At 35.1% G+C, this 16,875-nt stretch overlaps 1 protein-coding gene across 5 annotated transcripts in view; it reads left to right on the plus strand.

The window, feature by feature from the left end:
- LOC124409955 (protein diaphanous) overlaps window positions 1–16,875 on the plus strand; it is a 41,314-nt gene that overhangs the window by 10,791 nt on the left and 13,648 nt on the right. For 2 of the 5 annotated variants that reach the window (XM_046887941.1, XM_046887942.1), the window contains exons 1-2: window positions 13,551–13,590; window positions 14,406–14,496. The exons of 1 other annotated variant lie outside the window; for it this stretch is intronic. In XM_046887941.1, coding sequence (XP_046743897.1) covers window positions 14,410–14,496 — 87 coding nt within the window. In that variant the 5' untranslated portion in view covers window positions 13,551–13,590; window positions 14,406–14,409. Of the gene's footprint in view, window positions 1–553; window positions 856–13,550; window positions 13,591–14,405; window positions 14,497–14,729; window positions 14,953–16,875 lie in introns of those variants that run through there. 2 more of the 5 variants (XM_046887943.1, XM_046887947.1) reach the window with 2 other exon arrangements.

Consider the following 16,875-nt stretch of genomic DNA (forward strand, 5'->3'; position numbering starts at 1 on the left):
ATGGCTTTAGTGCAGCTGCAGTAGAGGCTTTTCTTGTTCTTTGGACTGTCGCGTCGTCGTCATCAAACGCAGGAAATGTGATCCGATTTTTGTAAGCCACACTCGCTGGACGACTGTGAGTAGCTCGAGCTCACCCTGTTACGACACCGTCCGAAGGACTTTGTGTCAGACTTTGACGATTTGTTGTTTTCCTTCTTCTTCTTATTCTTCTTTTTGATCTTTATCTTATTTTTTGTTATCGCTGTGGTATTGTGACACCGTTTGGTGATACTTGACGAAAGATAACGTTATGTAATTACAGTATACGTTAAATAACACGGAACGACGTTGCATCTGTCGAAATATTGTCTGAGGGTTGAATTGAACACTGATCAACGTTGATCGACTTCAGCTTCTCATCATTGGACTCAATTAATTAACAAGTATTGATGACGACGACGCGTTAAGCAGGTCGATTGAATTGTTCCACTTCTTAGATTCCGAACCTTGACAAGCAAAGGTGCAGTAATGTGTCGGAAACACCTGCGGGTGAAGGAGGAAGACAATTGCGGGGAATTGAGTATCATTTGAGATCTTCCTTTGTGCACCAGTCGGCGGTGTTTTTTATTTTCTTCACTTCTAAATTGAACATGGAAAATTAATGGATCTATATAAAGTGTGATACAAACAGTGGATAGTGAAGTGAAGACAAGTTTAACGGAGTTCTGTGCAAACTTAAAAACGAGCGCCTAGTGTTGATATTATAATAACAATAAACTTGTGCATTGTATCCCCGGAGAAAACTACCCTTAAAAAATGTCCGGGAGTATAAAAAGGAGGATGAGTTGGTACCAGAAAGCTGAATCTGGCATGAGGGTGAGTTCAAAGTTCAATTTTCACTCTTTCAACATCACGTTACGATAGATCATTCATATTATTCGATATATAATGACCATTTAGAGGAAAAAAAAATGACCCGCAGTTTATACTGAAGGTTATAATATCATATTGTATAAATTATAATTGGCATAGAAATACGTGTCCCTATTCAACGCGGTGTATAACATTAACCTATATATGCGACAACGAAGAACCGGACTGCAGGCACCTGTCGTTTTATATACGTATATATATATATATATATATATATACATATAAGTTACACGTTGCAGGGAATCGGAACACATGTCGTTTATTTCCTGTCACGAGTACTACGTCGTATCACCCGTATAATGTACACATACGTACGTGGACGCACAGTTGTTTTTTTTTTTATTCCACTCTAATGCTGGTGTTCTAAGCTTCACAGGATACGTAGTCACGTTTCTAAAACCGATGAAACGTACGCGTGGTACTTGTTTAATCTTGTGTATTACATACGTATGGGTTTTTCTATCAAGTTTTTTTGTAAATGTTATACGGTCAATCATGCCTCCACTTCACTGCATGTGAGAAGTTACACCCCATATCGAATTATAACGTTTGACCATCATCATATATGATTTTTTTTTTCAGTGTGATGTAGAGTGAACAAAAAGAACATCGCTCACAGAATCTTAGTTTTTTTGGACCATGGGTTTGACTTGACTGCTTTCACAAACACGGAAACTCAATTCTTGGATTCATAGTTCTAATCGATTAGCTTCAAATTTTTTGTCACACGAATTATTTGTTGATAAAGGAAAATTTTTTAAACTTAGATGGAAACGGGAAAAATTTTTCATTTAGAAGCTAGAGGCGAAACAAGTGATTGAAAAGCAAAGAAATACGAAGGAAATATAAATTTATTACGATTCAAATTCATATTCAATTCGATTTTTCTCACTTTTCAATTACTCGTCTCGTCTCTAGCTTCTAAACCAAACGCTTGCCCACTTCCATCTTGATTTGAAAATTTTCATTTCTTAACACAGAACTTATGAAAAAAATTTAAAGCCCATCGATTAGGGTTATCAGCTCGATAATTGGGTTTTTGGGAGCAGTAAAATCAATCACGTGGTCAAAAAAATCTTAAACTCTGTGAAAGACATTCTTTTTTTACACTGTACAGTGTACACCATACTTGAAAATAAATAAAATCGCCGAAGATGATAGACATAGGTTGATTTGGGGTAGAATGCCTCATATTCATGTCAGTAGTTGAACAGCGGATTTCCCTAATTTCTTTTCATTCTACCACAGTTCGTGAAGCTGTGGCGTCGACACACTTTTGACGATTGTTAATAGAAAAACGCGCGGCAACGTAATTATACAACGAACGAATTAATGATAATGAACGTCTTGAAAATGAAATTAGCCGTTTCACGGGAAAGTAGCGTCGTAACTTACATTAATGTTTTTTTAAACTGTTGATGAACCGATAATGTGCGTAATGACAACGTCTTAATACGTTAAATTAAATGGCGTTTCAGGTCATACTAGGTACTCTTAAGTTCTTTATATATTTCGTTGACAATCAGTGAAACATACATCTGCTGTCTACATGTATGTACCTACAGTAAAATCAAGAGGATAGTCTATTCTTCGATTTCCTCAATAACAGGAAAAAAACTCATATTACAGATTAAAACTGTTTATTTGCAGTCAGTACCGATAGAAAAATTGTACAGCGAAACGCAATTACACATTGTTCATCACATACTCGTGACTTTAATCTTCTTTCCGGGTATGCTCATTGTCAGATAGGATAACTGTCCCCCGATGATGATGGTGGTGCTGGTGGTGGTGAAATGAAAGTCCCTTTTTCTCTTTGCTACGCGTTACGGTGTTTAGCTGATGATAATGGTGTTTTCTCTTCTCTCCTACTCGCCCACTCGCCAGCAGTTCCGTCATGCGTATATGATAATGATGCACGACGATTCAAACGCACCGTGTTACCTCTACCTCCATCTCTCTTATTATTTTTCAATTGTTTCAGCTGTTACAACGTTGTATCTAAACACAATGTACTGAGTTTTGTAATACACACTTGGTTATATGTATATACAGTATACATTACCCGTACATCGGGTATATATGCGGAGGTTAACAGCCACGAGTCGCTTCGTCCACCTTGTTGTTCATCTGACTTGCTTAGCACCTATCCATCCATCCATCCATCCATACGTGCGTGTCGTCATCGTCGTACATCAATTTTCGTCAATTTTTTTTTTTTTTTTTTTTTTTTCATACCTTTGCCTTACCTGCAACCTCAATCTCAGTTATTTTTTGATGAAACTTCTATATCATAAATTGTTTTAAAAAAATATTAATATACGTAAAAGTGTATGGTATACGCATTTTATAATTAAGCGATGAAAGTATAATCAACTGGGAACACTGCCTGAGACAATGAGACGGGAAGACATTGGTTCGAGATTTTCAACCGATTTGTCATGTAGACGAAAACCGGTTTTTCACCTCTTCCAATAGTCTGTACGTGACATGGTATAGGTATACAACGTAAAAACTGTCGCGTTCCCCGCTGATGAGAACATTCTCTAATAATTCGGGCCTGACTCAAAGGCTCGCTTACTGTCCATGTCTCGTATCTCTATGGATACCTTAAATTCTGTATGTATGTGACATGTCTGTGCATACGAGCTGCTGCAGTATCCATACCACGTATTTGTGTACACTCGGGATTCTGTTGGACTATACAGAGGGATTTGAAAAAATTGAAACACATATTATACTCAATAAAAAAGCATCTTCAGAATCTTAACTATGGGGATCGTGTTATAGAGAAACCTAACATATAATAAGTATAGCTAAATTATACAAAATGTACTAATCGGTTTGTCTGATCAAAATTTTAAACTTGATGAATTCATTTTTTCTTTTTTTAACAGAGTTACATTTTCATGTTGCACCAGCTAAAATAATTACCATATATATATATATATATATTACCAATTACACATATAGATATTAGATATTGTTAATTTGATTTCTAAGCGGTTATATTAATTCGAAATATATTTCTGAAAATGAAGTTGTAACAGATATTTGAAAGCATTGCATCGCGTCAGACTTGTTGATCGTTGGTGAGGAAAAAAAAATTTTCTTTAGTTTTCTTGCTATTTCCCTGCTGAGATTTTCACACAGAATCAGAGATTTTCATTGTATTATTACACGTGTAGGTATAATGACTTATACCTATAATGACTGATGCGCCGGGTCCCCGACATATGGTCGCCACGTGCGTTTCTAACTTGTAGATAAAAATTTTAACAGACACCGCGTGGGCAGATGCATGTCTCTTTTCTTCCGAATATCACCACCAGAGCTGAGACTGCGTCTATAGTCTCGACGTTACGGTGTATCCGGTATATTATACGGTGGTATTATGTTGTCGAAAAACTTCCGGTAGCGAGATATTTTTCTCTACTTTTCTTTCTTTCTTTCTTTCTTTCTTTCTTTCTTTTTTTTTTTTTTTTTTTTTGAAAATTTTGCCTATTTTTATTATTTTCTGTTTACGAAGCATGTTACGACGTTTTAGACATTAAACATGCACGGAAACACGATGGAAAATAAATGAACTAATGAATGACAAAATTCTTGAACGAAATTCAATTTCTCAAGATTTTATCGCGTGATTAAATCAGGTGAAATAATGCAATAAAAAATGAAAAAATTAAAATCGAAGAGAAAATACGGAATAGTCGTGAAAAGTTTGATTTGTACAAAGTATAGAAACGAACAAAAATGTCTAATTAATCCGTAGGATATAAGAAACTGCAATAATTATTATTAGTCATTGTTGTAATATTCATCAGGGTATAAAATTTCTTTAAAATATTCATTTTTCAACTATTGATTCAATGACCAATTTGGCTAAACGATTCTGCGGTTATGCAGAAAATAATGAAACGATATTTCGACCGCGGAAGAATATATAACTATACATATAATAAGATGGATAAAATCACGTTTCTCTCGTACGATAAGAGCTTCTTCTTCAGTCCATCTACGGTATTGCCGAGAGTTATATTAATTGTAAATCGAATTGCAAGAAATGGGATCGTGACTTGAAGAATACGGTGAAAAACTGAAAAAAAATCTGATCTGCGGGATACCTACTTTGAGTGATGACTTGATGAGAAATCGGTGTGTTCTCGAGCTTCTTCGTATTAAGTCACATTATTATACTAACTACTATTCATAGTTATAAAGCACCTGTTCCACACTTATTTTTAACGCGATATTTATGTAATGTAGCCACACTTTTGTGTCAGCGTATAGATATATTATTTACGCTGCCAAGTTTTCTTTTCAGAAGATACTTACGGTCGTTTAGTAGTTCCCTTCGTGCAGCCTCAGACACTGTAATAACAAACAAAACAAGTGGCTGTGAAACCGTGAAACGACTCTGTCCGCGGATGTTCGGGATCACCTCATCTCCTCATCTGCCCGCGTGATCTCACTTTGGCCCGCATGACGCATTTCGTTGTGTGTTTGTGTGTGTGTGTGTGTGTGTTTGCTGCACAGCCTCTGTGTTACCTCGACTTTTCGCAATTCCCGCAAATTCGCGCTTTATTGAGAGTAAGTTATATATATATATATATGTATACATATACAAGATCAATCATGGTTTTACGTATACGTAGAGAACTCGTCATGCCCACTCAATGCTATTCGTAACAACAACAACAACAACAACAACAACAACATTTGTTATTTTACTCATGTGTATAAATAAAATGTAACCAGAAATTACAATCGAAATCGTACAACAAGAAGCGACCTACTCACTTATGTAGGCACCAAAGATTATGTGGGTGAGAAAAAATGAATAAATAAAATGATGGTGAACAGCAAAAAACTGCGATATTTTTTTTTTTTTTATTTTTAACCAACTTCTTCGTCATTATTACGAACCACTCGGATATTATTGCTTTATTTCTATTTGTTGCAGACATGTAATGAGGTTTATCGTTTTTATAAAAATACAAATTGAAACCGAATCGCGGTTTCTGCATCGTATTTTTTATTTTTTTATTTTTTTTCTTCTTTTTCTTTTATTCTCCGCGGCTTCTGCATCATGACCGGTAGATATCGATCTCGACGACCTTGGCCAGCTTCTAAGTTTCTCGCCGATGAAGTGCGTTGATACAAGATATATTGTTGAAAAGCTTGATCTTCTGTTTATTGCTATATCATACAAAAGCACACGCAATGCAACGGATCAGTTTGTTTCAAGTGTGATGTACAAAATATGAAAGAATATTAAAGAATAAGTGAAGGAGAGAAGAAGAAGGAAAAAATAATTGGAATCTTAAGGGACGATTGCAATTAGTAATATTATATGACCGATTAAAAATATATGAACTATCGCCTCGTGCTGTCCACAGAAATAAATTTTATCCCCCTTTTTTTTTTTGTTTCTTCCTTCACCATCATCTTCCGATATACGAAATGAGAGAAAGTATCATAGTAATTTGTTATACGAAGATAAAGATATTGAAAGATAAAAAAAAAAAAAAGTAAAAATTGAACGCGACGACAGTAAAAAGAGTTATGGACTATTCAGATAACGAGTTTTTTCTACATTTTTTTTTTATCACATACACCGACCATAAAATGGTCGAGGTAGCCTGTCGACAACATTGGTCATTATTTACAGACGTTTAAATGCATACATTATACGTAACAGTTACTGAATTCTAATCCATAAGCGCATAATTGTAACTGTCGAACATATAATAACATTCTTGACTCAAAATTTTTGCCAGAGACTACAGAAGGGGGGGAAAAAAAAGATTGATGGTATGTAATGAAATTGAAAGAAAAAAACCAAAAAAAAAAAAAAAATTGCTACAATACTTTAATAGCTAATAAAGAGAATATTTTGAAGAAGGAAATTTGCGTACCATCATTGGTTTATGGATGTGCGAAAAAGGCGTGGATCACGAGGTGACAGCTTCTCCTACTCTCGTCTCGCGCAGCAGATTCATTTCCATCATCGTGATTTATAATTTATGATTCGCAAGACTGTCTGGAAGTTTGCAGTTTAAAATAATCAACGAAACGTACTCAACCCGCGAAAAAGGCAAGAACTGAGAACGGTGACGTCACCCGAACAGCCTGACCTCATCGACCATTACTTTTCGACCCTGTATTATAATTCAGCATGAGGTCTTGGAACAACTCGAGTACTTTTAACTTATAACCTACTCGTGGTACACCTTATATATATAAATAAACCTCCGTAGAGTATATAATAAGACATTTGTGACGAGGTGGTTTATATATATATATATATATATATATATTATATGTATGTATGTATATATATTATTTTAAGGTCGTGTACCTTACGCACTCTTTCGTCAGTGGAGAAGGCCTCTCCTTGAGGTCTCTCCATATATTTACCTAATTTACGATGTGTGTTATACACACACACACACACATACACCTATACGCAGAGCACTTCAGGCTGTGTGAGACAAGATCAAATCCGGGGCATATATAGCCTCAATGTCACAATTCCGATTCCGCAGCGTTCGTTGTTAAACTGACAGTTAGTCAGGCTTGAATTATGGTCGCGGAACTCTTGTAGTTTTGCTCGATATGGTTTTTTTTTTTTTTTTTTTTTTTACCTTTTTTCCCTTGTAATTCGCGTTTGTACAACTAACGCAATTACAAGTATAGATATTCGTTACACTATACCAATGCATACATATATGAATTATCAAACCAATTACTGTTGAATATGTATATGTATATATATTTCGGTGTTTTGGAAAAAAATGATTTGCGATTTTTCGATAATGGCAACCCCAAAAAAGTTTGTGCAGGTTAAAAGAAGGATTCTGTACAAAATATCAGCGATATACGTGCGTTACGTGGAAAATCGTGCTCAGTTGATTTTTCATCTTTTTTATACTTTTCTGAATTTATATAAGGAACCTTGAATGAAAATGTTTTTTTATTTCTATTTCTCCAGTTGATGGTTGAGAAGTTTATCTGACAATTTCTTCATTATTAAATACAATCTATTAAACTATAGTTATAATTTAATATGAACTCTCAATTTAAGAGAACAAGATTCCCGGTCGATTATATGTATATTGTTGTGTTGTGGATCGTGATCTTCGGGTTGAATATAAATGTCAGGAAAGAAATAATAATTGAAGTATTTCGTGTTTCTTCGCAAGATCAACGGGAAAAAAAAAAAAAAAATTCAAAAAGTGAAAAATCAAATAAGCGCAATATTCTACATAACGTAGAACGCTAATCTTTTCACAGAATCTTTCTTTTAACCTAAACAAACTTTTTAGGGCGGCGTGTCACGCTGGAAAATATTTTATTATTTTTTTCAACACCCTAATATAATTATATATTTATATTCGCGAGTAGAGTGTCTCTCTGCAGCGCCGCCTCCTTCTGTCGTTTTCGAAAGGATAAGCCACGAGAGTTCGATAGGTCAGGGCAGTGTTTCGCGAATCCTTGGCGAAAGGAGCAAGTAAGGACATTGCGAATCGGTCTCAGGCCTTCTCGTCGTTTCTTGCATTCCGATACGCTGTCGTTTGTATTGTTGTCATTGACGGAAATTGCAGAATTGATTGTGCGTGTGAGAGTGCAGCATGAATGGACCGGTAACACACTTTGCTTGCGTTTCAGCTTGTGCTCGTATAACGAATCAAGGAACCTACTGTGACCAATCGAACCCAACGCGCTTGACCCGGTATTTTTTGCTCTACTTCTCTCCTATTATTATACTAGAAGGGGAATGAAAAAATTTTGTTGAATGAAAATCGAGAAGTTGTGACAATGAAACGGTCGTTCAAATATAAATTACTTTAAATAAATTGCGCACGCCGCGAGTCTCTCTGTAACTGTAATTTTATCAAACTAATCTTGCAACTGACATATATATATATATATATATATATATATATATATATATATATATATATATATATATATATATATATACATATATATATATATAGATATATCCAAGTGATCTGCCAGGCTGCACCAGTTTCTTGTAGTATACATCCACCGCCGTGCAGCCTCAGCAGTTTATTAGAATACTTGTTCCCATACGAGAAAGCCACTCCTGCATAGATGGAAAAGAAAATGTTTATTTCCAGACCAGAAATCGAATAATAAAGATGCAGGCCGCAGTGGGACAAGGACGATTTATAACTAACCACGCGTGAAGACATCGCGGATTTTAAACAGTGAATGAATTATTTTATTCGTCTATACAAATTTTATACACATGTGTAGTCACACACGTGCTTTACACACTTAGGTTTAATCGATCTGTACAAATACGTGTAAGTAACTGATAATTTTTAAAGAAAAATCTTATAATTTTATACGGAAATCGGCATTATGGAAAGAAATTTCTTTCGATAAAATTCATTTCGGTATAACGTTGATTCGATGATTGAATTCGTCGAGGTGAGCGGATGCAGGTACTGAGGTCTTAACCATGTCGGTGGCTAATCGCATTGAGCTCTCGTCGTTTTACACAATTGGCAAAAAGTGATCATTGCTCGAAAGACGTATGATAATATTATGTGTCGTTGAATCCAGTGATTGTGGTGAAAATCGATGCAACCTTGACACATGCACTAAAAATCTGCTGGGAACCGCTTTTCGTAAAAGAGAAAAAGTAATTCACACGTGATCGAAGTAAAGTTTGGAATTGTTTTTAACGATTGAAAAATCAAACTTACGCGCTGTACCGAATTATTTGCAAAAAGTTTATATTCCATGTAAAAATATTTTTAAACTATAGACAAAAAAATTCGCGCTACGAATGTGATGTGAGAACAAAAAAAAAAATTTATTTTGATCGACAATTTTATCTGTATAAATCACATACCCACTTTTCATCCTTTAGAATTTTCTCTGATTAGTACTTGTAACTGCCTCCATGATATCACTCTCGTCCCGACATAATGTTCGGTGCTTAAGTTTTATGAAGTGTTTATTTAAGATCGTTAATTCCGAACAATCATTTTACATCCTGGGATGTTCTACGGAGATAATGAAAAAAAAAAAAAAAAACAAACAAGATGATAAATTAGAATATACGTTACTCGAATTTATGAAGAATAAAAACGTGGTAATAACAAAGGAGTAATATACAGCGAACGAATGAAAAAAAAAGAATAGTTGTAGTATGGCTAATACGAGGTCAGGCGATATGGGAACATTCAGTAACGCATGCTCGTTCCCGATAAGAGGTTTCCGGAGAAAACCACGAGGGAGATTCAAGACCTCGACGAATGGTCACGGAGGCTGGCTGGCCCGCAACTCCTCTTCGCCCTGTTTATTTTCATTTCTTTAATTCTCTATTTCTCTATTTCTCTATTTCTCTATTTCTCTATTACCGTTACCGAGGGTCTCGACTACCCCCCATGACGCAACTGTGTAGATTGTGCGATCTAATATTGTTTTAAGCTGTGGTGCACGTGTTTTTCTCTTTCTCCGCTTCCGTCCTTGTCGTCAGTATCCTGTATATATATATATACTTGCTCATCGGAGAGGAATCGTGCAGATAATCAAGATAATCGGGAAAATAGCAGTGAATTATGATGGACCGTAGGGAAAAAGCTTACGTTTTTACAAATCACTTTCAAATCACAGCTATCCTACGTAAATTCAGTCAAATTAATTTTCCCAAATGGTGTTGTTCAATTTTTTAATATTTTTGTGAAACGAAGCAATGTTATGTGTTTTTTTATACATACAAATTTTACATATTCAAGGTACTCAACTTCTGGAACTTGCGGTCATAAAAGCTACCCAACGTTATTATCTAAGTTTCGTGTGAAAACGGAAAAGAAATATGAATTTTTTTGACGGGAAAAGTTGAGGAATTTCAATTGATTAAAATTGTCATCTATTTTTTTTTTTTTTTCTTATCTTTTACCAAACCAATCCTCTATCGACTAATTTGTTCCATATCCCGTCTCTTCTCTCTTTGTTGTTCGATGTCAAATAGCTTTGACGTCCAAAACTAATACACGTGTGCCCATTGGATGGACGGATGGATAGATGGATGTGGATGGACCGATCAATGCCTCGTGTGACGTCCGAGTCGTGTTTGCGGTAGTGAATCTTAATGGGGTACGGCGATGACTTAAGATCAGTCCGGATTTCTTAGAACAAGTCTGAAAACTGTCCAATGACTCGCTAGAGAAGACGAGGCATAATTCTTTTTGACAGTCCTGCAGTAGTCGTTGGAATAAAGATTGCAAAATGACGCCATTTTTAATGAAGAGCAAAAATAATTCACCTGCAGTATAAGTTTCGGATCATGATTTAACCCGTCATTAACATTGTGTTTGTCTGGAAGAAAAATGTCCAGATTGAATAAAGAGAATTAAGAGACAATTCTGTGATAATGAATATGAATTTTGAAATTTGACAAATTTTAAACGATACTTGCAGTATCATTTTGTATATCGGTATAGTTTTAACGACTGTCTATATTGTTCTGACCTTTTTTTTTTTTATCACATACTTTTGCCTCAAAATCAAGGGACAAAACCGAATGAGATAATATATATCTACTGCAATTCTCGTGTAGGAGATTGACTGAGAAAAATATTCTATCGAAATGTCAATGGAATTTTGAAAGTTAAAGTACATATTTGCAACAGCTTTGTGCGTACAGAGTGTATAATTAACTGGATGGTTTGCCATTGAGATTGAATTACCGCCGGATGAACTCGCGGGCTACTTTCCCAAATGGAGTAACTAATTAGCCTCAAAAGTTTCTCTCACTTTTGTAATAGCTTCGTCGCTGCAGTTGTTATTATACGTATATACCAAATTATATCTTACGTAATTAATTTTACAACGTTTAAGGATAGAGGAAAACAAACATCGTGTCTTATTGTAGTTTTCCTCAAAGCTTATACATATAACAGGGAAAACTGGGAAACGTCAGGGAATTTTGAAAATATGACGGGAATTTTGAGTCTATCGAAGAAACGAACGAACCCGTTTTTATACAAAGTGTTATCGATCTTAAGGAAGAAAAAACAACAAAATAAAAATTTCAGATTCTATAAGACGTCATATACGAATGTCGTAAAGTTAATCGAGAATTATTATTTCGTTTGAAATTTTCATATTTCATTCTTGCAACTCACGTCTGAGGAAACATGTGAGAATATCTGTTCAGGCATAAAAGTATGAGAAAAGTTATCGATTTGAAAACAAGTTTATTATTTCATGAGCTGAATGGATAATTTATTTGCGACGAGGGTATGTTTTTTAACTTTATTTGTCAATAAATGATGATGCAGTCGTATATATAATGGCTATTTGAAGAAAAAATAGTAATTCATATTAAAACGAACATATTACAAGTGTGTAAAAAAAAAATAAAAAATCTTTTCAGACATAGCGCACAGAAGCCAGAGAATATCGATGATTCATTTTTACAGTCGATCTTTGAATATGAAAAACATATTTCGTCTTACACCAACGGATTACAGGATCGATTTAAATAATCCCCGATTCACAAATTGCCTAAGATTATAAATTCCACGCTACCAACAACATCTCGACTATCTTCGTCCTCTTTCTTTTCTTCTTCTTTTTCATTTCGTCATTGTACAATAAATAAATCAGGGAGGGAGAGTGTATGTCATCGTTTTTTACTCACGAATTTCGATCTGCATATCATATAGCGGTTTATCGATCGTGCTGAATAAATTATTCCACACGTCTATTCGATGTCTATTATTTTATCGCACAAATCGACTCCAACGTACCCGCGATATGCGACCACCATTGCATAATACGGCGGGACTGCACATGTCGCGCAATTATATAGTACGCATCACAAATATATATATATATATATATATATGAATTGCTAATTGCGCTTCGGCTGCAGTAACAATTGCAACGGCGCAGACGTCGAACTGCAATTGCAGTTATGCGTCATTGTCTTGATACCAATCTCACTCTGCACTTCTATACCTGCCGCATTCTCCCTAGGCATTCGAAACTTCTATAAAGCACGCGACGTCAGCCTAGTCACTGCAAAAATAAAACTGCAGTTAAGTCGCTGTCGTGACTTTCCAGCAAAAATAATACAATTTATTTACTCCTCGTCATCGCCACTCACGGTTCCAAGTCCAAAATCTAATTTCTAAATAAAAATTGATCGCGTCACCTTATGTACATACATACTTTACATTGCTATTCGAGATTGTTGGTCAATAACAGGGAGGCAAAGGTTTCAGCCGAGCCTGCAACCTTTGACTCATCGTTCTCTCCGGCTCTCGGGACTTCCTCGATCGTCGTAACCGCGACTTAATACGCCTCCCACGTAGGGGTGGGTGCAGGCCGCTGTCAGACTTGTGGCTCTGGGGAATCTCGCCAGTCTTTCGCCTTTCATGCTGGGATACGGAACTGACCCGGCCTTATACCGCGACTTTAACGGAAAACGGACGCTCCGTTTCACGCTTCAGAAGTATTTCGGAATCGGTTTCCAGTTATCTATAACACGTTGTTCGCCTTGTGTTGCGGAACCTTTTTCTCTCCTTAGAACCGAAATTCAGTAAAAATAAAAGAGATAAAAAATTATTTATTTATATTACACTTACAGTGATAACGACTCGTTTGATCGTTCATAGAAGAGAAAAGGTATTAGTTTAGAAATTTGTGGTTAGAAATAATTGTGTCGTTTGAAATACAATTGAATAACCTTCGGTTCTGGATTATCTTTTTCAATGTAATTATTTTCTTTACGTACCTGACAAACATTATTGTATCCATACATAATTCATTCTGCACGGTAACCAAAAAAAAAAAAAAAAAAAAACGCAAAAAATACAAAAAACGAGGACTTTTGTATTCACAGAAAGAAAAAAATGTCCTCTTTATCAGTACAGGTTGTTACAATAACGAATATTTCGTCACGTGTTGCACGGTTCTTATACCCATGTTATAATTGGTTTATAACGGAAATGCATCGTTGCCACTTGTTGCTAAATGAAAATACTTGCTGATCTATGTAAAACATGTGTCTTTCGTTATTCATTAAATTCTTCCGGCAATAACACGTAACCCGCTGTTAAACCACTTGAAGAATTTCGTTCATACGGTTTTCGGTGAAAATGATTCATGATATATATATATATGTAGATTATTACCGCGATGCGTGATACAATTATTACAGCTATAGCTATATCCGGTTACTCTTTCTTTTCGGCGATAAGACTTTATGCGTCGGTGTAACGATTCCACTTTGCGATTTTCATTTTTATACTCAAGTCTTACGTCTAATTCGATTTTCCAATACGCTTGTGCGTAAGGATAATATAAACAGTAAAAAATCCAGTATCGAAAGTTCGTATTTTCCGCACGCTTTATTCGAGAGATTGAATAGATTTTGATAATTCGTTGTATACCTACTTGTTATTACTAGGTATAATATAATTGTTGTATTATATTGTTAGGTGAATGCAGAACGTTGGTTCGTTTTTGTGTTTCCCGAACGGAACTATGGAAGCCGATCAGTCGAAAACTAAAATGCCACAGTGGAATTATGTACGTTAATGTTATTATACTATGTGTGTTACTGCATACAATATCGCACCATCACCATCATTATCATGGAGAAAAAATTATCTTCAGCAGCTACAGTGTCGTAACAAAAAACGGCTGTATATTATTATAACCTAATTGGAGCGAGACGACGAGAAGCGTTCGTTGATCTAATAACGATTTAATTATAATATTAATAATAATAATAACAAGAAAAAGAAGAAGAAGAATTTTAACGAAAAAGCACAAATAACAAATCGAAATTGAGTGTGTGGTTTGTGAATTAATGTAACAATTTTTTCTTGTCAAGAAGAATAAACAAACAAATAATCGAAAGACATAAAAGAACTGTTTTTCAAGTTTGGCTATTAATATTTATTTATATACACAAAACGAAGCCTGTGCCGTTGGATTGTTGGTTACTAACAAACAGACGGAGACGCCATGATCACAGAATGGGTATGCTTATCACTTATCATGCTATAATAATGCTCTCTTCAATCGTTTCGTGGATAATATTTTTCTCTTAATTAGTTCTACCAATTAATCGGTATATTGCCAATTATAACTTCAATATCCAGACGTATCGGTCTAATTGATATATATTATTATTTGTTCTCACATCGATGTGTATTGTTTCCATTTCCGGATCCATCATAAAGTGCAATTTAGCAATTAGTTAGCCTCTGTCTTCTGCGCTTGTCACTTTAACGACTGACCAATCATGTAAATTGTCTATGTTACGTACGTACACCACCTAAAAATTATATTAAATATAGTGTTAAATTAATAATAATGAATATGCCATTTTTAAAATCACTTTTTTTTAAACGTTGAATCGATTCATTTTTTCGTATCTATTTTCAACTTTTCACATCACGTCCTGCACTGTTCTTCACTGCTTTGCTTTTTTACGCCTTTGAGAATTTCATTCGTGTCGTATCAAAATCACGCCTAATCGTCACGATGTGAAAATAAAGTACAAATCTATTCCCATACATTATACTCATAATGTTACATATATTTACGGTATACGAAGTCTAACAGAAAATTTTGAATAAGAAAACCGTAATATAGAGGGGATGTTTTGAACGGAACGGAAGTGGCAAAGTGCCATTATTATCATTACCGTTTCAGGGTACTTATCGCGTGGATTTTGTAAAGCTATTTGTCTAGCCGCGCCTAAGGATAGATTACAATTTTTGAAGGTATGAGGAACTTATATTTATACTCGAGTTGTAACACCCGGTGACTTATTTCTCCACGTTTAACGACACGTGATAGTGTTCGTTTTTATTTTTATTCTTTTACTTTCATTTCTTTAACACTCAATAATTATACTTATATACTTACAAGAAATTCCTAGCCACTGCAAACGACGTAAAATAATTATGTCGAACTTGGTTATCGGTTGTTTTTGAAATCGAAAAACCGAAACGGTCATTTTAATTACAAGAGAAAGGTGAAAACGCTGAGTTTCTAATTACAGCCACATTGTTGAAAATATGTATAAAATTTAATTGTTTTTCATTCACACTGAATGTACAGATTGTTGTTGATCTACCGTCTGTTTTGTCTAGCAGGAATTCTTATTCTATTATATTTATAGTCTTCACACAGGGGAACATCACTGTGTTTTTGATACACAATTCCTTGCTCGTTTTTCAGGATCTATATTTTTTTGTTGTTGAACTTACTATTGCAATTTCGTAGAATTTCTGCCTTTTCTTTATTTCTCTCTAAAATGAAATGGTTTTGGAATTTTCTTGTTCAGAATTGTGTATAACAGAATGAGACTGTTGAGCCCTTTTTCGTCGTTGTAATACGCGGACTTTGATATTTCAAGATACGAACGTCAACGTCGAAACCACCGCGGGGCGCACCCTTTTCAACATAGTTTGCGAAGAGCGCGTTTGATGTGAAAAGAAGAATGATATAAAGTCACAGCTTATAGAAGGACGTCGCGAATTGAAACGAGGTTTTCACGTTTAAAAACGGCTATGAAGTCATTTGCCGCTTGTCGCGTGTGTGTTGGACGATTTCTCACTCTGGCTATAGTGTACTCGTCATTTATATATACCTATACTCGTGCGTATTCAGCTACCATCTGCATGACGTCATCACGCATATATCCACACAAGTCGCTTATACACTGACATGTATATATATATATATATCCATGTATATAATACAATACTTGCAGCAGCTGTCTCGAGATGCAAGAGTGAATCGATCATATTTTGCGTATCTGGACTCATAATTAAAGCACAATGATAAGAATTTTCTGAAACGAAAGAACATTACACTAAAAAAAAAAAAAAATATATACGCGATCGCGTTTTTCGTAGGTCCTATAACTGCAGTCGAGAAGACACCTGCTAA

The sequence above is a fragment of the Diprion similis genome, chromosome 8 (genome assembly GCF_021155765.1).
Source record: "Diprion similis isolate iyDipSimi1 chromosome 8, iyDipSimi1.1, whole genome shotgun sequence".
Taxonomy (NCBI): domain Eukaryota; kingdom Metazoa; phylum Arthropoda; class Insecta; order Hymenoptera; family Diprionidae; genus Diprion; species Diprion similis.